Genomic DNA, 16,000 nt, shown 5'->3' with positions numbered 1-16,000 from the left:
TAATTTTAAAACTGGTCTCTGTTCTTATTAGTTACGTTTTTGTTGTATTTTAGATTTTTGTGTAACTCCAATCCCTAATCAATTGACATGTTCTAATGTTTAATTCTGTTTTTGAATTAAGCCCAAAAAAAAAAAATAACAGACTTTGGACACCATCATCCAAATGTCTAAAGGTCAGGGCCTTATCAAGGGCTGCAACTAATTTAATAAACACCAATTCAGATTTGATCCTGATATTGGAATATGTTTTTTTAAGTCTTATACTCAAATATCATGGCATACAGAAATGCACACATAAGAAAAAAACACGTAAGAATATCACATATGAACTTACTTTTGTTGTGTTGCAGGAAATCACCTTCCCTAAAATGGTGGCCAACTGTTGTCGTTTTCTTTGTTACTTCTGTCGAATTAGCCGTCAAAATCAGAAAGCTATGTTTGACCATCTGAGCTACTTACTGGAGAACAGCAGTGTTGGTCTCGGTGAGTGACTCTGCGTGTGCGTGCGTTTGTCAAATTTTATTTTATGTGTATTATCTTCATGACACATTTTTATACCGTATGAACAATTTCCACCATGTTCCAAAAAATATATATATTTTTTTTACATAGACTGACTGTTAACACGTTGCTATAAAAAGCTGGATCATAAAATTTGCATTTAAGAAATAATATTTTCTCAGTTTTTGACACTGTCCCAGAAATAATATTTTAATGTGTTGTTTTCACCTGTGTACAGTAGAACTGCTGAATTAAGAGCTTTTTCTAATTGTGACACTTTCCTTTAGCAAAATAAATAAACAAACAGATCTTGGTTAGATGCAATACTTATCCAATGCAAACTAAAACTACGACAATTAACATATTGTACAATTAATATAACTGACAGTGTTAATCAAGACTTAACATTGCCATACTAGCTGTTGCACTGAGTGTTTTCCTACTTAGGTTAAATGGGGAAAATACAGAAATAATGGCTGTGATTTGACATGTCGATGTTCTCCTTTAGCATCTCCATCGATGAGAGGGTCCACCCCACTTGATGTGGCGGCTGCGTCAGTGATGGATAATAATGAGTTGGCCCTTGCTTTGAGAGAGCCAGATTTAGAGAAGGTAAAATTTTAAAAGTCACAAATTTTTGATGTGTCAAAAATGTAAAATATATGTTTTTATTAATGTGTTCGTTTGAAATATTACTGGATATACTTTACAGCTTTAAACAATCAGTGCGTAAAGCTGTGTTCTCCATGGTGGAGACAAACAATTTATATTGTTTGTTTTGGTTCACTTTGGGCATGCTTGCACTATCAGGGGTGTCCAGAATGCGGCTCGGTATTGTTTGCAGTCTACGGTGCATCACTGAAATCAATTTAAAGATAGTGCAAAAATACACAATGTAATGAGCAAAAGCTGAGATGTTGGTACTAACCATAACACAAAGCAATCGTCTTAAGATGCTCTATACACACATATTCGATTTTCCTCCCAAACCTGGTCTCCACTGGTTTGCGTTTACACAGTACATTTGAGCCACAGGTCTATTTGCTTGTGAAATGACTCCTATTCTGCCATGTCACTGCAATTTCGATGGCTCTTTGCAATAATTACAGTCCTATTCGGAGTCCTTCTTGGTATTTATATTTGACCCAGGCACAATATGATTGGTCTCGTACAAGTACGTCCTCCAGGTATAAACGATACCACACGTACATTCGACTATTATGTGTTATTTATGTGAATGACCAGCTCAGGTATATTACTTTGGCATTTGGGAAAATGTAGCGAAGAAATACATTTAAGATGATTTTATTTATGGGTAAATAAAACAATATTTTAAAACACATTACATAACTTGAATAGCAGAATGGTACAAAGAAATCATATAAATGCAGTCCATTTACAACTTGACATACAGTAATTTCTTCCCAGGTGGTGCAGTATTTGGCCGGCTGTGGACTGCAGAGCTGCACAATGCTAGTACGTAAAGGTTATCCTGACATTGGCTGGAACCCAGTGGAAGGAGAACGTTACCTGGACTTTCTGCGCTTTGCTGTGTTTTGCAATGGTGAAAACTTTGACTGTTTCTTTATTCACAATCCCATTCTCTAACAGTTAGCTAATCAAATCAGGTGATTTAAAGATTAAATGAATGTTATTTTTTTCTCAGTAGAAAATTTGGCATGAATGTTTAGTTCACTTCTCTGTGACCAGGTGAAAGTGTGGAAGAGAACGCTAACCTTGTGGTGAGACTTCTGATTCGGCGGCCAGAATGTTTCGGCCCTGCACTTCGGGGGGAGGGGGGTGATGGATTGCTGGCAACGATGGAAGGCGCTATTAAGATTTCCCAGGATCCCTCTCAAGATGGTCCTTCTCCAACATCAGAGAGCAACAAGAGTCTGTAAGAAATTGTTTGTATTAAATAAATTATACTTTTTGTGCATATTTCATTTTAAAAGTATGCAAAGTATGCAACTCTCAAGTACACCTAACTCGATGTGGAAATCAAACACATCACTCAACATAGATATTATTACGGTACTAGTGAAACATTACAAACACTCTCATTACACTCAGGGCCGATTTAATACACAAGCTTTCCTGGACTGAAGCCCAGTGACCCCCACCCAATCAGGGGCCTCCGATTTTGACGGCAGAATGCAAGGATTGGTGTTCATATCTTGTCAATCACTGACAGCTCAGCTTTGTGTAACGATTAAGAAAAACTTTTCTTTCGGCTGTGTTGTTTTTTCCTACTGCTCCGAGCGGCGTGGGAACACAGGTGTGAGAGGTGAGCGTTTTGACCATTAAGCTAAAAGCACATGAAATCTCCCTGATTGAGGTCGGTCAACTTCAAGAATAGTTCTGTTACACTCACACAGGAGATGTATTTTGCACAAAAATATGTTTAAAATGGGTTATACTTTTGCATGTTGCTGTCCTGTTGAGTAAAATATTTTTTTCTTTTTTCTCGAGGCGAGGGTAGTTGCGGTATGGGGAGTTCCCCAGAACCCCCTCAGCTTCATGGAACCCCGCACCTTAGGTTAATGCGGCCCTGTTTACACTGTACAGTGCTTGACCGACGGAATTATTTTTTCTTTAAAGGCTTCTGTTTTCACTAAGCCTTCTAGGTAATGTAGTATATACACATTTAGCTACTGGGTGCTTGCTTCCTAGTTTTCATGTATTTGTATTTCTATTTAATGTTTATTTATCCAGGGTAAGACAATTACAAACATATCTTGTATGGCAGAGATGTTGAAGTGTGATGATAATCCCCCATCGTCTTTTATTTACTAACCAAATTTACCGCTATAGATCGCTCTCAATAGTTAAAAAATGCTCTCAACGTGTGAGGGTAAATGTGGTACAACATAAGTTTAAGATGGACAAAGCGTAGTATAAACGTGGACAATGTCTGTTACTTGGAAACGACAGAGCAGACAGGACAATAAGTAAGACTTTGGTGGTATCTCTCTCTATGATTATAATTATTTATTACTAGTATTAAACAGTACAGTGATTTGACTATGAGCTCTCAGTAGGTGGTTCTGTGTGGTTTAAAAAGAGTTAAACATCAAAAGAGTATTTGTTTTCAAATTTGAGGGAAATTACTATCCTTTTTTAAGTTAAGGTTACAATAAACACTTAACAAATTAATAGTATATTAATAAAATAACAAGTGGATTCAATGTTATTAGAAAAACATAAGCCTCAAATTATTGCAACATGTGCCACAAATTTCTGAAAAAGCTGCGGCAAATTCAAGTATTTCAGGCCGCAACAATCATTACGCTACAAAAAAAGCCAGTGAAATCTTGCAAGGACTGAAAAGTTGTTTTCTCACCAACTATTGAGTTATTTTTTTATGTGTGAATGTTAGCAGTGATGGGTTTGAGGAAGAAGATGATACCATCCACTTGGGGAATGCCATCATGACCTTCTACGCGGCTCTCATTGACCTGCTTGGACGTTGTGGTCCAGAGATGCATGTGAGTGACAAGACACACATACTCATTGACAAATAACTTAATGTAATATATCATTGTTATTCTTTTGCATCAGTTGATACATGCCGGTAAAGGTGAAGCAATTCGCATCAGAGCCATTCTAAGGTCTCTTATTCCCATTGAAGACCTTGTAGGTGTCATCAGCATTCCATTCTCTATGCCAAGTCTGGCTAAAGGTAAAGAAAGGCATCTACCAGCAATGTCATCATTATCATCTTTTATAAATACATTAGATAACTGTAACAAGACAATATACTTATATATACAAACCCCGTTTCCATGTGAGTTGGGAATTTGTGTTAGATGTAAATATAAACGGAATACAATAATTTGCAAATAATTTTCAACCCATATTCTGTTGAATATGCTACAAAGACAACATATTTGATGTTCAAACTGATAAACATTTTTTTTTTTTTTGCAAATAATCATTACCTTTAGAATTTGATGCCAGCAACACGTGACAAAGAAGTTGGGAAAGAGTATGTCCACCACTGTGTTACATCACCTTTTCTTTTGACAGCACTCAATAAATGTTTGGGAACTGAGGAAACTAATAGTTGAAGCTTTGAAGGTGTTCCAAAAAAAGTCGTTCAACTCTCCGCCGTCGTATTTTACGTTTCATATGTGCCACACATTTTCGATGGGAGACAAGTCTGGACTGCAGGCGGGCCAGGAAAGTACCCGCACTCTTTTTTTACGAAGCCACGCTGTTGTAACGTACTGAATGTGGCTTGGCATTGTCCTGCTTAAATAGCAGGGGCGTCCATGAAAAACACGGCGCATAGATGGCAGCATATGTTGTTCCAAAACCTGTATGTACCTTTCAGCATTATTGGTGCCTTCACAGATGTGTAAGTTACCCATGCCTTGGGCACTAATGCACCCACATACCATCTCAATGCTGGCTTTTGAATTTTGCGTCCAACAGTCTGGATGGTCCGCTTCTCCTTTGGTCCGGATGACACGATGTCGAATATTTCCCCCAAAAATTTCAAATGTGGACTCGTCAGACCACAGAATACTTTTCCACTTTGCATCAGTCTTTCTTAGATGATCTCGGGCCCAGAGAAGCCGGCGGCGTTTCTGGATGTTGTTGATAAATAGCTTGCGCTTCGCATAGTAGAGTTTTAACTTGCACTTACAGATGTAGGGACAAACTGTATTTGGTGACAGTGTTTTTTTGAAGTGTTCCTGAGCCCATGTGGTGATATCCTTTAAAGATTGATGTCGGTTTTTGATACAGTGCCGTCCGAGGGATCAAAGGTCACGGCCATTCAATGTTGGTTTCCGGCCATGCCGCATATGTGGAGTGATTTCTCCAGATTCTCTGAACCTTTTGATAATATTATGGACCATAGATGTTGAAATCCCTAAATTTCTTGCAATTGCACTTTGAGAAACGTTGTTCTTAAACTGTTTGATTTTTTTGCCCACGCAGTTGTGGACAAAGGGGTGTACCTCGTCCCATCCTTTCTTGTGAAAGACTGAGCATTTTTTGGGAAGCTGTTTTTATACCCAATCATGGCACCAACCTTTTCCCAATTAGCCTGCACACCTGTGGGATGTTCCAAATAAGTACTTGATGAGCATTCCTCAACTTTATCAGTATTTATTGCCACCTTTCCCAACTTCTTTGTCACGTGTTTCTGGCATCAAATTCTAAAGTTTATGATTATTTGCAAAAAAAAAAATGTTTATCAGTTTGAACATCAAACATATAGCATATTCAACAGAATATGGGTTGAAAATTATTTGCAAATCCTTGTATTCTATTTATATTTACATCTAACACAGTTTCCCAACTCATATGGAAAAAGGGTTTGTACTATACATGGATATTAGACCAGAATTTTTAGCAAGCAAACAGGTTGCAACTTCTAACAGTGTTGTGTGTTCATGTGTGTGTGTTCACATGTGTAGATGGGATGGTGTTGGAGCCAGACATGTCAGCTGGTTTCTGTCCAGATCATAAAGCTGCCATGGTCCTGTTTTTGGACCGGGTATATGGTGTAGAAGACCAAATCTTCCTCCTTCACCTGCTAGAAGTCGGCTTCCTACCAGATCTTAGAGCTGCAGCTTCTTTGGACACTGTAAGTAGTCTGTTGGCTGCTGCTGTTCTTTGTCATTGTAGTTCTTTTAGTATATTTTATGCCCAAATGTGTATTGGGAACTAGTGTTTTAAGCATAAACTTAGAGTACAATTATTCTCGGGTGACAGTGGAGAATTTATGGGCTAAAGCCAAATTTATTTTTCCTTTTATATTACTTTTAAGGCAATGGATTGAAATAAAACAATCAAGAGGATTTTGAGTTTATTGAAAACAGTAAAAGTATGAAAGTACTTCAGCCAAGGAGGATGTATTTGTTGATGTAGATTGGACTGACTTTTATATCATAGTTGTTGACCCATTGATTGTGCAGGTGACACGTGGCTTAAATTTATGCAGTCTGAATGCTTTTGGTTATCTATATATAGATTAATTGTTCTTGTATCCTATTCCTATGTCTCGTAGTAATGTTAATAATATTCTCCCTTTTGTCTTCCATGTCTTTGTTTTAGGTTGCCCTCAGTGCCACAGATATGGCTCTTGCCCTCAACAGGTATCTGTGCACAGCAGTGTTACCACTACTGACGAAATGTGCACCACTGTTTGCAGGGACAGAGCCATTTGCATCACTGATAGATTCCCTCCTGCACACGGTTTACCGTCTGTCCAAAGGCTGCTGCCTTACCAAAGCCCAAAGAGATTCCATTGAAGAATGTCTTCTTGCAGTTTGTGGGTAAGATTACATTTTAAAAGATAAATAGGCAATTTAAACTGTCAGTTATGTGGTAAAGAAAGTATGTACTACTATTTTTTAAGAAACCAATCCAATGTGCAGTAACTATTCATAATCATTGTACTAATGCTCAATGTAATCTTTCCCAGTCTTCATAATTCCGTCCATCCATCAATTTTCTTGTAATTATCCGCGTCCGGGTCATACTGACCGTCCCAGCATGGTGGACACAATCCAACCTTTTCTAGCCGAGAAATAGGAACTCTGCACCCTCTAAGCCTTGCTGCACCTGGACATTATGTCACTAAAATGAATTACCTTAACCTGGGACAGTCCAACATTCACCATAGACAAGTTAGACCCACTGCAGGTAAAAAAAACAAGCTTCTCTGATTGATTTGCAAGGAGACCTGTCTGGAACTTGGTAATTGTCTTTTGAGTGTTCTATTGATACATTACCAGTTTAGGTAATGTATCTGACTTAGTCGAGTTCAGACCGCAGCACATACATTGTTACTAAAAAGTGAGTGTTTTGATGAAAGAACAATTTTAGTTTGTGAAGAATGTTGAATAATTACAATTTTTTTTTTTTTTTTAACATCCATCCATTTACTACCGCTTGTCCCTTTCGGGGTCGCGGGGGGTCGCTGGGCCCTATCTCAGCTGCATTTCAGGCGGAAGGCAGGGTACACCCTGGACAAGTCGCCACCTCATACCGGATTTTATTTGGTGTTGTATCTCTACAGTAAACTGAGGCCTACAATGATGCAGCATCTTCTTCGGCGGCTTGTGTTTGACATTCCCTTGCTTAATGAACACACCAAGATGCCTTTGAAGGTAAGAAACAATAGTGTGCATGTTGTATGTGTTGAATTTTCAAGTTTTAAAGTCTTAAAATGTTATGAAAAAACAATTGTACTCCAATTGTATTGCATTTATGCCTTTGATTTACAAAAAAAACAAAAACAATTGCGATTAATCAACTTTTAATTGGTTCTATACAAATACGGTGGTACTTTAACTTACAAAGATTTTGATTTATAAACAATCTCTCTGATTTTCCATCCATCATCTTCCGCTTATCCGAGGTCGGGTCGCGGGGGCAACAGCCTAAGCAGGGAAACCCAGACTTCCCTCTCCCCAGCCACTTCGTCTAGCTCTTCCCGGGGGATCCCGAGGCGTTCCCAGGCCAGCCGGGAGACATAGTCTTCCCAACGTGTCCTGGGTCTTCCCCGTGGCCTCCTACCAGTTGGACGTGCCCTAAACACCTCCCTAGGGAGGCGTTCGGGTGGCATCCTGACCAGATGCCCGAACCACCTCATCTGGCTCCTCTCGATGTGGAGGAGCAGCGGCTTTACTTTGAGTTCCTCCCGGATGGCAGAGCTTCTCACCCTATCTCTAAGGGAGAGCCCCGCCACACGGCGGAGGAAACTCATTTCGGCCGCTTGTACCCGTGATCTTATCCTTTCGGTCATGACCCAAAGCTCATGACCATAGGTGAGGATGGGAACGTAGATCGACTGGTAAATTGAGAGCTTTGCCTTCCGGCTCAGCTCCTTCTTCACCACAACGGATCGGTACAACGTCCGCATTACTGAAGACGCCGCACCGATCCGCCTGTCGATCTCACGATCCACTCTTCCCTCACTCGTGAACAAGACTCCTAGGTACTTGAACTCCTCCACTTGGGGCAGGGTCTCCTCCCCAACCCGGAGATGGCACTCCACCCTTTTCCGGGCGAGAACCATGGACTCGGACTTGGAGGTGCTGATTCTCATTCCGGTCGCTTCACACTCGGCTGCGAACCGATCCAGCGAGAGCTGAAGATCCCGGTCAGATGAAGCCATCAGGACCACATCATCTGCAAAAAGCAGAGACCTAATCCTGCGGTTACCAAACCGGAACCCCTCAACGCCTTGACTGCGCCTAGAAATTCTGTCCATAAAAGTTATGAACAGAATCGGTGACAAAGGACAGCCTTGGCGGAGTCCAACCCTCACTGGAAATGTGTTCGACTTACTGCCGGCAATGCGAACCAAGCTCTGGCACTGATCGTACAGGGAACGGACCGCCACAATAAGACAGTCCGATACCCCATACTCTCTGAGCACTCCCCACAGGAGTTCCCGAGGGACACGGTCGAATGCCTTCTCCAAGTCCACAAAGCACATATAGACTGGTTGGGCAAACTCCCATGCACCCTCAAGAACCCTGCCGAGAGTATAGAGCTGGTCCACAGTTCCGCGACCAGGACGAAAACCACACTGTTCCTCCTGAATCCGAGGTTCGACTATCCGACGTAGCCTCCTCTCCAGTACACCTGAATAAACCTTACCGGGAAGGCTGAGGAGTGTGATCCCACGATAGTTGGAACACACCCTCCGGTCCCCCTTCTTAAAGAGAGGAACCACCACCCCGGTCTGCCAATCCAGAGGTACCGCCCCCGATGTCCACGCGATGCTGCAAAGTCTTGTCAACCAAGACAGCCCCACAGCATCCAGAGCCTTAAGGAACTCCGGGCGGATCTCATCCACCCCAGGGGCCTTGCCACCGAGGAGCTTTTTAACTACCTCAGCGACCTCAGCCCCAGAAATAGGAGAGTCCACCACAGATTCCCCAGGCACTGCTTCCTCATAGGAAGACGTGTTGGTGGGATTGAGGAGGTCTTCGAAGTATTCCTTCCACCTATCCACAACATCCGCAGTCGAGGTCAGCAGAACACCATCCGCACCATACACGGTGTTGATAGTGCACTGCTTCCCCTTCCTGAGGCGGCGGACGGTGGTCCAGAATCGCTTCGAAGCCGTCCGGAAGTCGTTTTCCATGGCTACCCCGAACTCTTCTCATGTCCGAGTTTTTGCCTCCGCGACCGCTGAAGCTGCACACCGCTTGGCCTGTCGGTACCTGTCCACTGCCTCCGGAGTCCTATGAGCCAAAAGGACCCGATAGGACTCCTTCTTCAGCTTGACGGCATCCCTCACCGCTGGTGTCCACCAAGGGGTTTTAGGATTGCCGCCCCGACAGGCACCAACTACCTTGCGGCCACAGCTCCGATCTGCCGCCTCGACAATAGAGGTGCGGAACATGGTCCACTCGGACTCAATGTCCAGCACCTCCCTCGTGACATGTTCAAAGTTCTTCCGGAGGTGGGAATTGAAACTTTGTCTGACAGGAGACTCTGCCAGACGTTCCCAGCAAACCCTCACAATGCGTTTGGGCCTCCCAGGTCTGTCCGGCATCCTCCCCCACCATCGCAGCCAACTCACCACCAGGTGGTGATCGGTAGAAAGCTCCGCCCCTCTCTTCACCCGAGTGTCCAAAACATGAGGCCGCAAATCCGATGACACAACTACAAAGTCGATCATGGAACTGCGGCCTAGGGTGTCCTGGTGCCAAGTGCACATATGGACACCCTTATGTTTGAACATGGTGTTTGTTATCGACAAACTGTGACGAGCACAAAAGTCCAATAACAAAACACCACTCGGGTTCAGATCCGGGCGGCCATTCTTCCCAATCACGCCTCTCCAGGTTTCACTGTCGTTGCCAACGTGAGCGTTGAAGTCTCCCAGTAGGACAAGGGAATCACCCGGGGGAGCACTTTCCAGTACTCCCTCGAGTGTTCCCAAAAAGGGTGGGTACTCTGAACTGCTGTTTGGTGCATAAGCACAAACAACAGTCAGGACCCGTCCCCCCACCCGAAGGCGGAGGGAGGCTACCCTTTCGTCCACCGGGTTGAACTCCAACGTACAGGCTTTGAGCCGGGGGGAAACAAGAATTGCCACCCCAGCCCGTCGCCTCTCACTGCCGGCAACGCCAGAGTGGAAGAGAGTCCAATCCCTCTCGAGAGAAGTGGTTCCAGAGCCCTTGCTGTGCGTCGAAGTGAGTCCGACTATATCCAGCCGGAATTTCTCGACTTCGCGCACTAGCTCAGGCTCTTTCCCCCCCAGTGACGTGACGTTCCACGTCCCAAGAGCTAGCTTCTGTAGCCGAGGATCGGACCGCCAAGTGCCCTGCCTTCGGCTGTCGCCCAGCTCACAATGCACCCGACCTTTATGGCCCCTGCTATGGGTGGTGAGCCCATTGGAGGGGTGACCCACGTTGCCTCTTCGGGCTGTGCCCGGCCGGGCCCCATGGGAACAGGCCCGGCCACCAGGCGCTCGCCATCGTGCCCCACCTCCGGGCCTGGCTCCAGAGGGGGGCCCCGGTGACCCGCGTCCGGGCGAGGGAAATCTGGGTCCATGGTTTATCATCTTCATAAAGGTCTTCGAGCTGCTCTTTGTCTGATCCCTCACCTAGAACCTGTTTGCCTTGGGAGACCCTACCAGGGGGCTTTATGCCCCCAGACAACATAGCTCCTAGGATCATTGGGACACGCAAACTCCTCTACCACGATAAGGTTGCAGCTCAGAGAGGAGAATCTCTCTGATTTTGATATGCTAAAAGTTGTTAGCATAATTCAAGTTACAAGCCTCCCCGTCACTAGTTGGTGTAGCAAATGCAACAGTGAACACCATAACAACTGCCTCAAAACATTTGGTCTTACTTGCTTGTATTAGCTTATAGCTTGTAATCAAAATAACTATTTTTTTCAACCATTTAAAACCACACCATTTGCAGCGGTCCAACTTTCACATCCTTCCAGCTGACATCCTCCTTCTGCTGAAGGTTGGTTCTCAACCCGCAGCTCAATTTTCACCGTACGCCTGAAGGTGGTCTTGGTACCCAGGGTGGTCTGGCTCTCTATGAACCAGTGGTGTCTTCTCCAGTTCCGCTGCTGCCCGGCCTCATGCAATAGTAACTCCGAGCATTTTACCTGAAAAGCCTCCACTCTTCTACCCCATAACACTGATTGTAGGAGATAACATAACTAGGAACTATCAGCTTTTTCAACGCCATTACTCGCTGCAATCTCAACCTTCTTGACCAGTCGTCCCTCTTCGGTAACATGGCTCATTGTAAATGTTCCATCTAACAGATGGTAACACGGCAGTCAGAACAAATTAAAACAGATTTCAAAGCCCTTCTTATTTACATTATTACCGTACAACTACTGTAGCTGTTTATACTTGCCTTGTACTGTTTTTCAAACAATCAATTTTATCTAAAAGTATTTTTTTCTTTTAAAATACATGTTACACTTTAAAATTGGCCTGTTTGGGGGGGCCAAGCACATATTAAATTGATTTTCATTTTAATGGTTGGGGCTGATTTGTGGTACACGTGTTTTGAGTTACGAGCTCCGTCATGGAATTAATTGAGCTTGTAAGTTAGACTTAGACAAACTTTAATGAGCCACGAGGGAAATTGTTCCACACAGTAGCTCAGTTACAAATGATGGAAAAGATGGAAAGGACAATGCAGATATAAAATAGACTAAGATAGACTAAAAGAAATATAAAATATAACATATATACATAATATTTACATAATATATGTGCAGTATAGGATATATACTGATATATACAATATATAACAATCACCATGTACAATATTACATTATATGTAACAGCTGCAGCATAAAATAGAGAGTAAATCCAGCAAAAAATACATTATAAACACAGAGAAGTAGCTAATATAGAAGGTGTTAGGTAATAGACGTCATCTATTGCTGTATGGCGAGTGATTGTACAGCTGGATGGAGTTTGACACGAAGGAGTTCTTGAATCGAACAATGTGGGAACGAAGCTGAAGGAGCCTGTTGGAGTATGAACTCCGCTGTCCCTCAATTGTCTGGTGGAGTGGGTGGGCAGGATTGTCCATGATGGCCAGCAGTTTGTCCTGTGTCCTCCTGTCCCTTGCTGGCACAACCCTCTCCAACTGCGTGCCAATAGTTTGGCCGGCTTTCCGGATCAGTTTTTCAATCTGGTTTAAGTCCCCTTTGCTGGTACTGCTGCCCCAACAAACCACTGCAAAGTACAGGGCACTGGCCACAACAGACTGATAAAAGATCTACAACAGCTTGCTGCGCACCTTAAAGGATCCAAGCTTCCTCAGGAAAAATAGTCTGCTCATGCCCTTCTTGTAAACAGCTTTGCAGTTGTCATTCCAGTCCAGTCTGTTGTTCAAGTGGACTCCCAGGTACTTGTACTGCCCCACTACTGCCACCTCCCGGCTCTGGATCTTAATGGGCTTCACCAGGGTCATTCTCTTTGTGAAGTCGATGACCAGCTCCTTGGTCTTGTCCACATTAAGGAGCAGATAGTTCGCCTGGGACCACTCCTCCAAGTCAGCGATCAGTGTCCTATACTCCAATTCCTGTCCCTCTCTGATACACCCGACCACAGCAGATTCATCAGAGTATTTCTGCAGGTGGCAAGACCTGGAACTATACTGGAAGTCTGAGGTGTACAGAGTGAACAGGAAAGGAGACAGGACGGTCCTCTGTGAATCACCGACCCCACTGACCACAGTATGTGACAGGGAGCTCCCCAGTCACACTAGGGCCTGTCAGACAAGTAATTAGTGATCCAGGAGACAATGGATGAACTGACACCCATCCTCAGCAACTTGTCATTCATCAGAATTGGCTAAATGGTGTTAAAGGCAAAGGAGAAATCATAGAACATGATCCTCACAGTGCCCTTCCCACCATGCAGGTGAGAGTGAGCACGATGCAGCAGGTAGATAACAGCGTCATCCACTCCTAAATGGGGCTGATATGCAAACTGTAGGGGATCCAGGGAAGGAGCCACTAGGGATCTCAGCTAATCCATCACACGTCTCTGAAGGACTTGTGCTGGATCAGTTAAGGTATTGTACTTTGGTATACTTACTCTATTTGGGTGTCCAGACAGCTTGCGCAACCATTAAGTGTGAAATTAAAAATATATATATATTTTTAAAGCAACTCTTTTAGGAAAGGTGTATTTCAACAAGCCCTTCAGATTTTGGTCGAAACAAATACAAATATTGACATTGTTTTCTCCACCTAATGACTTGAAAGTAGAGGCTGATTTTAGGTAGGCTTCTGTCAGTCACATGATTCCTGGGAAATTGTTACGGGATGGGAATGGTTTTACTTCATTACATGAGTGGGTTAGGATGGGAATAAAAAATAAACAAGAACTGGCAGGGGCAGAAATCATAACACAATGTCAAGTTCCTTGTCGCTGTAACGGTCTTCAATTACAAGTGTGTGTCTGTGTTGTCACGCCACAGCGTCGTTACATCCCTACTCGGCACTATTCATCAATTGACCAGGAGTCTCATGTATTAAGCGTGCATACGCTTAATACATTTGTAACATCCACTTCTACTGCTTTGTAATACAAGTAACAGGACATCTTAGGAATTGTTATGGTGTTGCACAAATTTAAGACGCATATTGTTCTTTACTTTAAACAGTTGTTGACCAATCACTTTGATCGTTGTTGGAAGTATTATTGCCTGTCTGGAGGTTGGGCGAGTTTTGGAGCAGCATCAGATGAAGAGCTCCACCTTTCCAGGAAATTGTTCTGGGGAATATTTGATGCTCTGTCTCACAAGGTAAGCATAAATTGTACCTATTTCCTAGACATTTATCTTTGTATTCTCTAACACTTGAGGGTTGTGTGGTGGTGGAGACATTCACAGGACACTTATTAAAAAGAACAATTTTCACACTCTTATGAGTGTCAGTGAGTGACGACTGAATGGATGTGAGGCGAGTCAAACACTAAACAATATCAACTGCGAGACCAAAAAAAACATTATCTTTATGTTTAATGTGAAAGTGATTCAGTAAACATCCTGTTGCCACTAGGTTGCACACTCTTGACTAAATAAGTGACATACAGTTTTGATTTTGATTGATTGAGAAGTATATTGACATCTTAAAGAATTGAATCCATGTAATTCTTTAAAAAGGCAAATGTATCGCACAAAAAGTCAAAAGGCTTGTTTCCATTGTGGTCCATTAAGTTGATCTCGTCAGGGTGTGATAACCCACACCAATGATCATCAAGGTCTGATCTTGTGAAGCCGAGTTAAATCGAGTTCTTTATTGCTTGGCAAATTATCAAATATTCCTAATAATTTTGAAAAATGTACAAAGGATAGGAAAATGTTAATACAGTGTTGAAATCTGCACCAATTTGTATACAATGAGTTTTTCACTCGTGTTAATACATTTTTGCTCGGAGGTTTTCATAGAGTATGTTTGATGGTCACAGTAACAATCAAGTGTTTGAAGAATCAGGAAAAAGAAACACATAAAGCTCGAGAAATACCAAAGGCTGAAGGAAGAGCTAAAGAAAATGTGGGGCACGAAGGCAACAGTGGTACCTGTTGTGATTGGAGCATCTCTGTCCAGAGGGAGCGCAATACTGGGAACAGCTAAGATCCTGTGCAGAACCCTCAAGCCTCTAAAGCATCTGCATTTGTTATGCTTGTTTCCTCTCAGCAGAATTCATTTATAATATCAATAAACTTGGAAAATTACTAAGTATCAATGTCCTTTTAAATTATGTGTCTTTTTAGCCGTATAACCAGGAGCTGTTTAAACTGGCGTTGTTATGCCTCAGTGCAGTAGCAGGAGCTCTTCCTCCAGACTACATGGAGTCCACCTACATGGCCATGATGGAGAAACAGTCATCCATGGATTCTGAAGGAAACTTCACCCCGAAGCCTGCAGACACTGCCACGTATGAACCCTATGCATTACTTTGACTTCCCAGTGACAGAGGTGTCATTCATTGTCAAATCTAGGGGTGTGGTTATCTGATATTAATATCTGTTCGATGTCAACAAAAAAGAAGTATCATTTTATATTGGCTTGCATCTGAAATCTCTGATAAGGCTGCTACTAGGAGATAGCAGCTAAACAACAGCTAGGCACCCAATAGCACACAAGCTAGACATACGGAAGAAATGTCCTTTGTATAACATAACATTTGTCATTATAAACAAGTGTGAAACAGTTATAATTGTAAAAAAAGTACAGATACAAAGTCTCCTAGGCAGAAGAAGCCTTTTACAAAGTGTCGAGTAACAAACTTGTCCGCATCATTCAACTTACTGTGTCGGGATCTTAACTGAATGAATAATTTTGGCTACTCGATGTCACCAAAAAACAAATTACCAATCCACTTTATTTCAACACTGAATACATCATGATATCATAATGATAAATAAGTTAGTGTTTTTCATACGCATCATTGTTTTCTGCTGAGTAGTTTCACTTGATCAAGAGTTCTACAAAACACCAAATGTATGAATGATTCGTGCTG

General features: G+C 42.7%; 1 protein-coding gene across 8 annotated transcripts in view; it reads left to right on the top strand.

Annotated features, from left to right (window-relative positions):
- ryr2a (ryanodine receptor 2a (cardiac)) overlaps positions 1 to 16,000 on the top strand; it is a 310,189-nt gene that overhangs the window by 163,383 nt on the left and 130,806 nt on the right. For 5 of the 8 annotated variants that reach the window (XM_061908697.1, XM_061908694.1, XM_061908693.1 and 2 more), the window contains exons 46-56: positions 351 to 483; positions 1,010 to 1,113; positions 1,930 to 2,065; positions 2,212 to 2,398; positions 3,881 to 3,989; positions 4,063 to 4,183; positions 5,931 to 6,100; positions 6,571 to 6,791; positions 7,538 to 7,628; positions 14,139 to 14,279; positions 15,252 to 15,415. In XM_061908697.1, coding sequence (XP_061764681.1) covers positions 351 to 483; positions 1,010 to 1,113; positions 1,930 to 2,065; positions 2,212 to 2,398; positions 3,881 to 3,989; positions 4,063 to 4,183; positions 5,931 to 6,100; positions 6,571 to 6,791; positions 7,538 to 7,628; positions 14,139 to 14,279; positions 15,252 to 15,415 — 1,577 coding nt within the window. The remainder of the gene's footprint in view (positions 1 to 350; positions 484 to 1,009; positions 1,114 to 1,929; positions 2,066 to 2,211; positions 2,399 to 3,880; positions 3,990 to 4,062; positions 4,184 to 5,930; positions 6,101 to 6,570; positions 6,792 to 7,537; positions 7,629 to 14,138; positions 14,280 to 15,251; positions 15,416 to 16,000) is intronic. The other 3 variants (XM_061908696.1, XM_061908695.1, XM_061908691.1) reach the window with 1 other exon arrangement.

Source organism: Nerophis ophidion, linkage group LG08, assembly GCF_033978795.1.
Source record: "Nerophis ophidion isolate RoL-2023_Sa linkage group LG08, RoL_Noph_v1.0, whole genome shotgun sequence".
Taxonomy (NCBI): Eukaryota; Metazoa; Chordata; class Actinopteri; order Syngnathiformes; family Syngnathidae; genus Nerophis; species Nerophis ophidion.
This window is presented reverse-complemented; position numbering and strand designations above follow the sequence as displayed.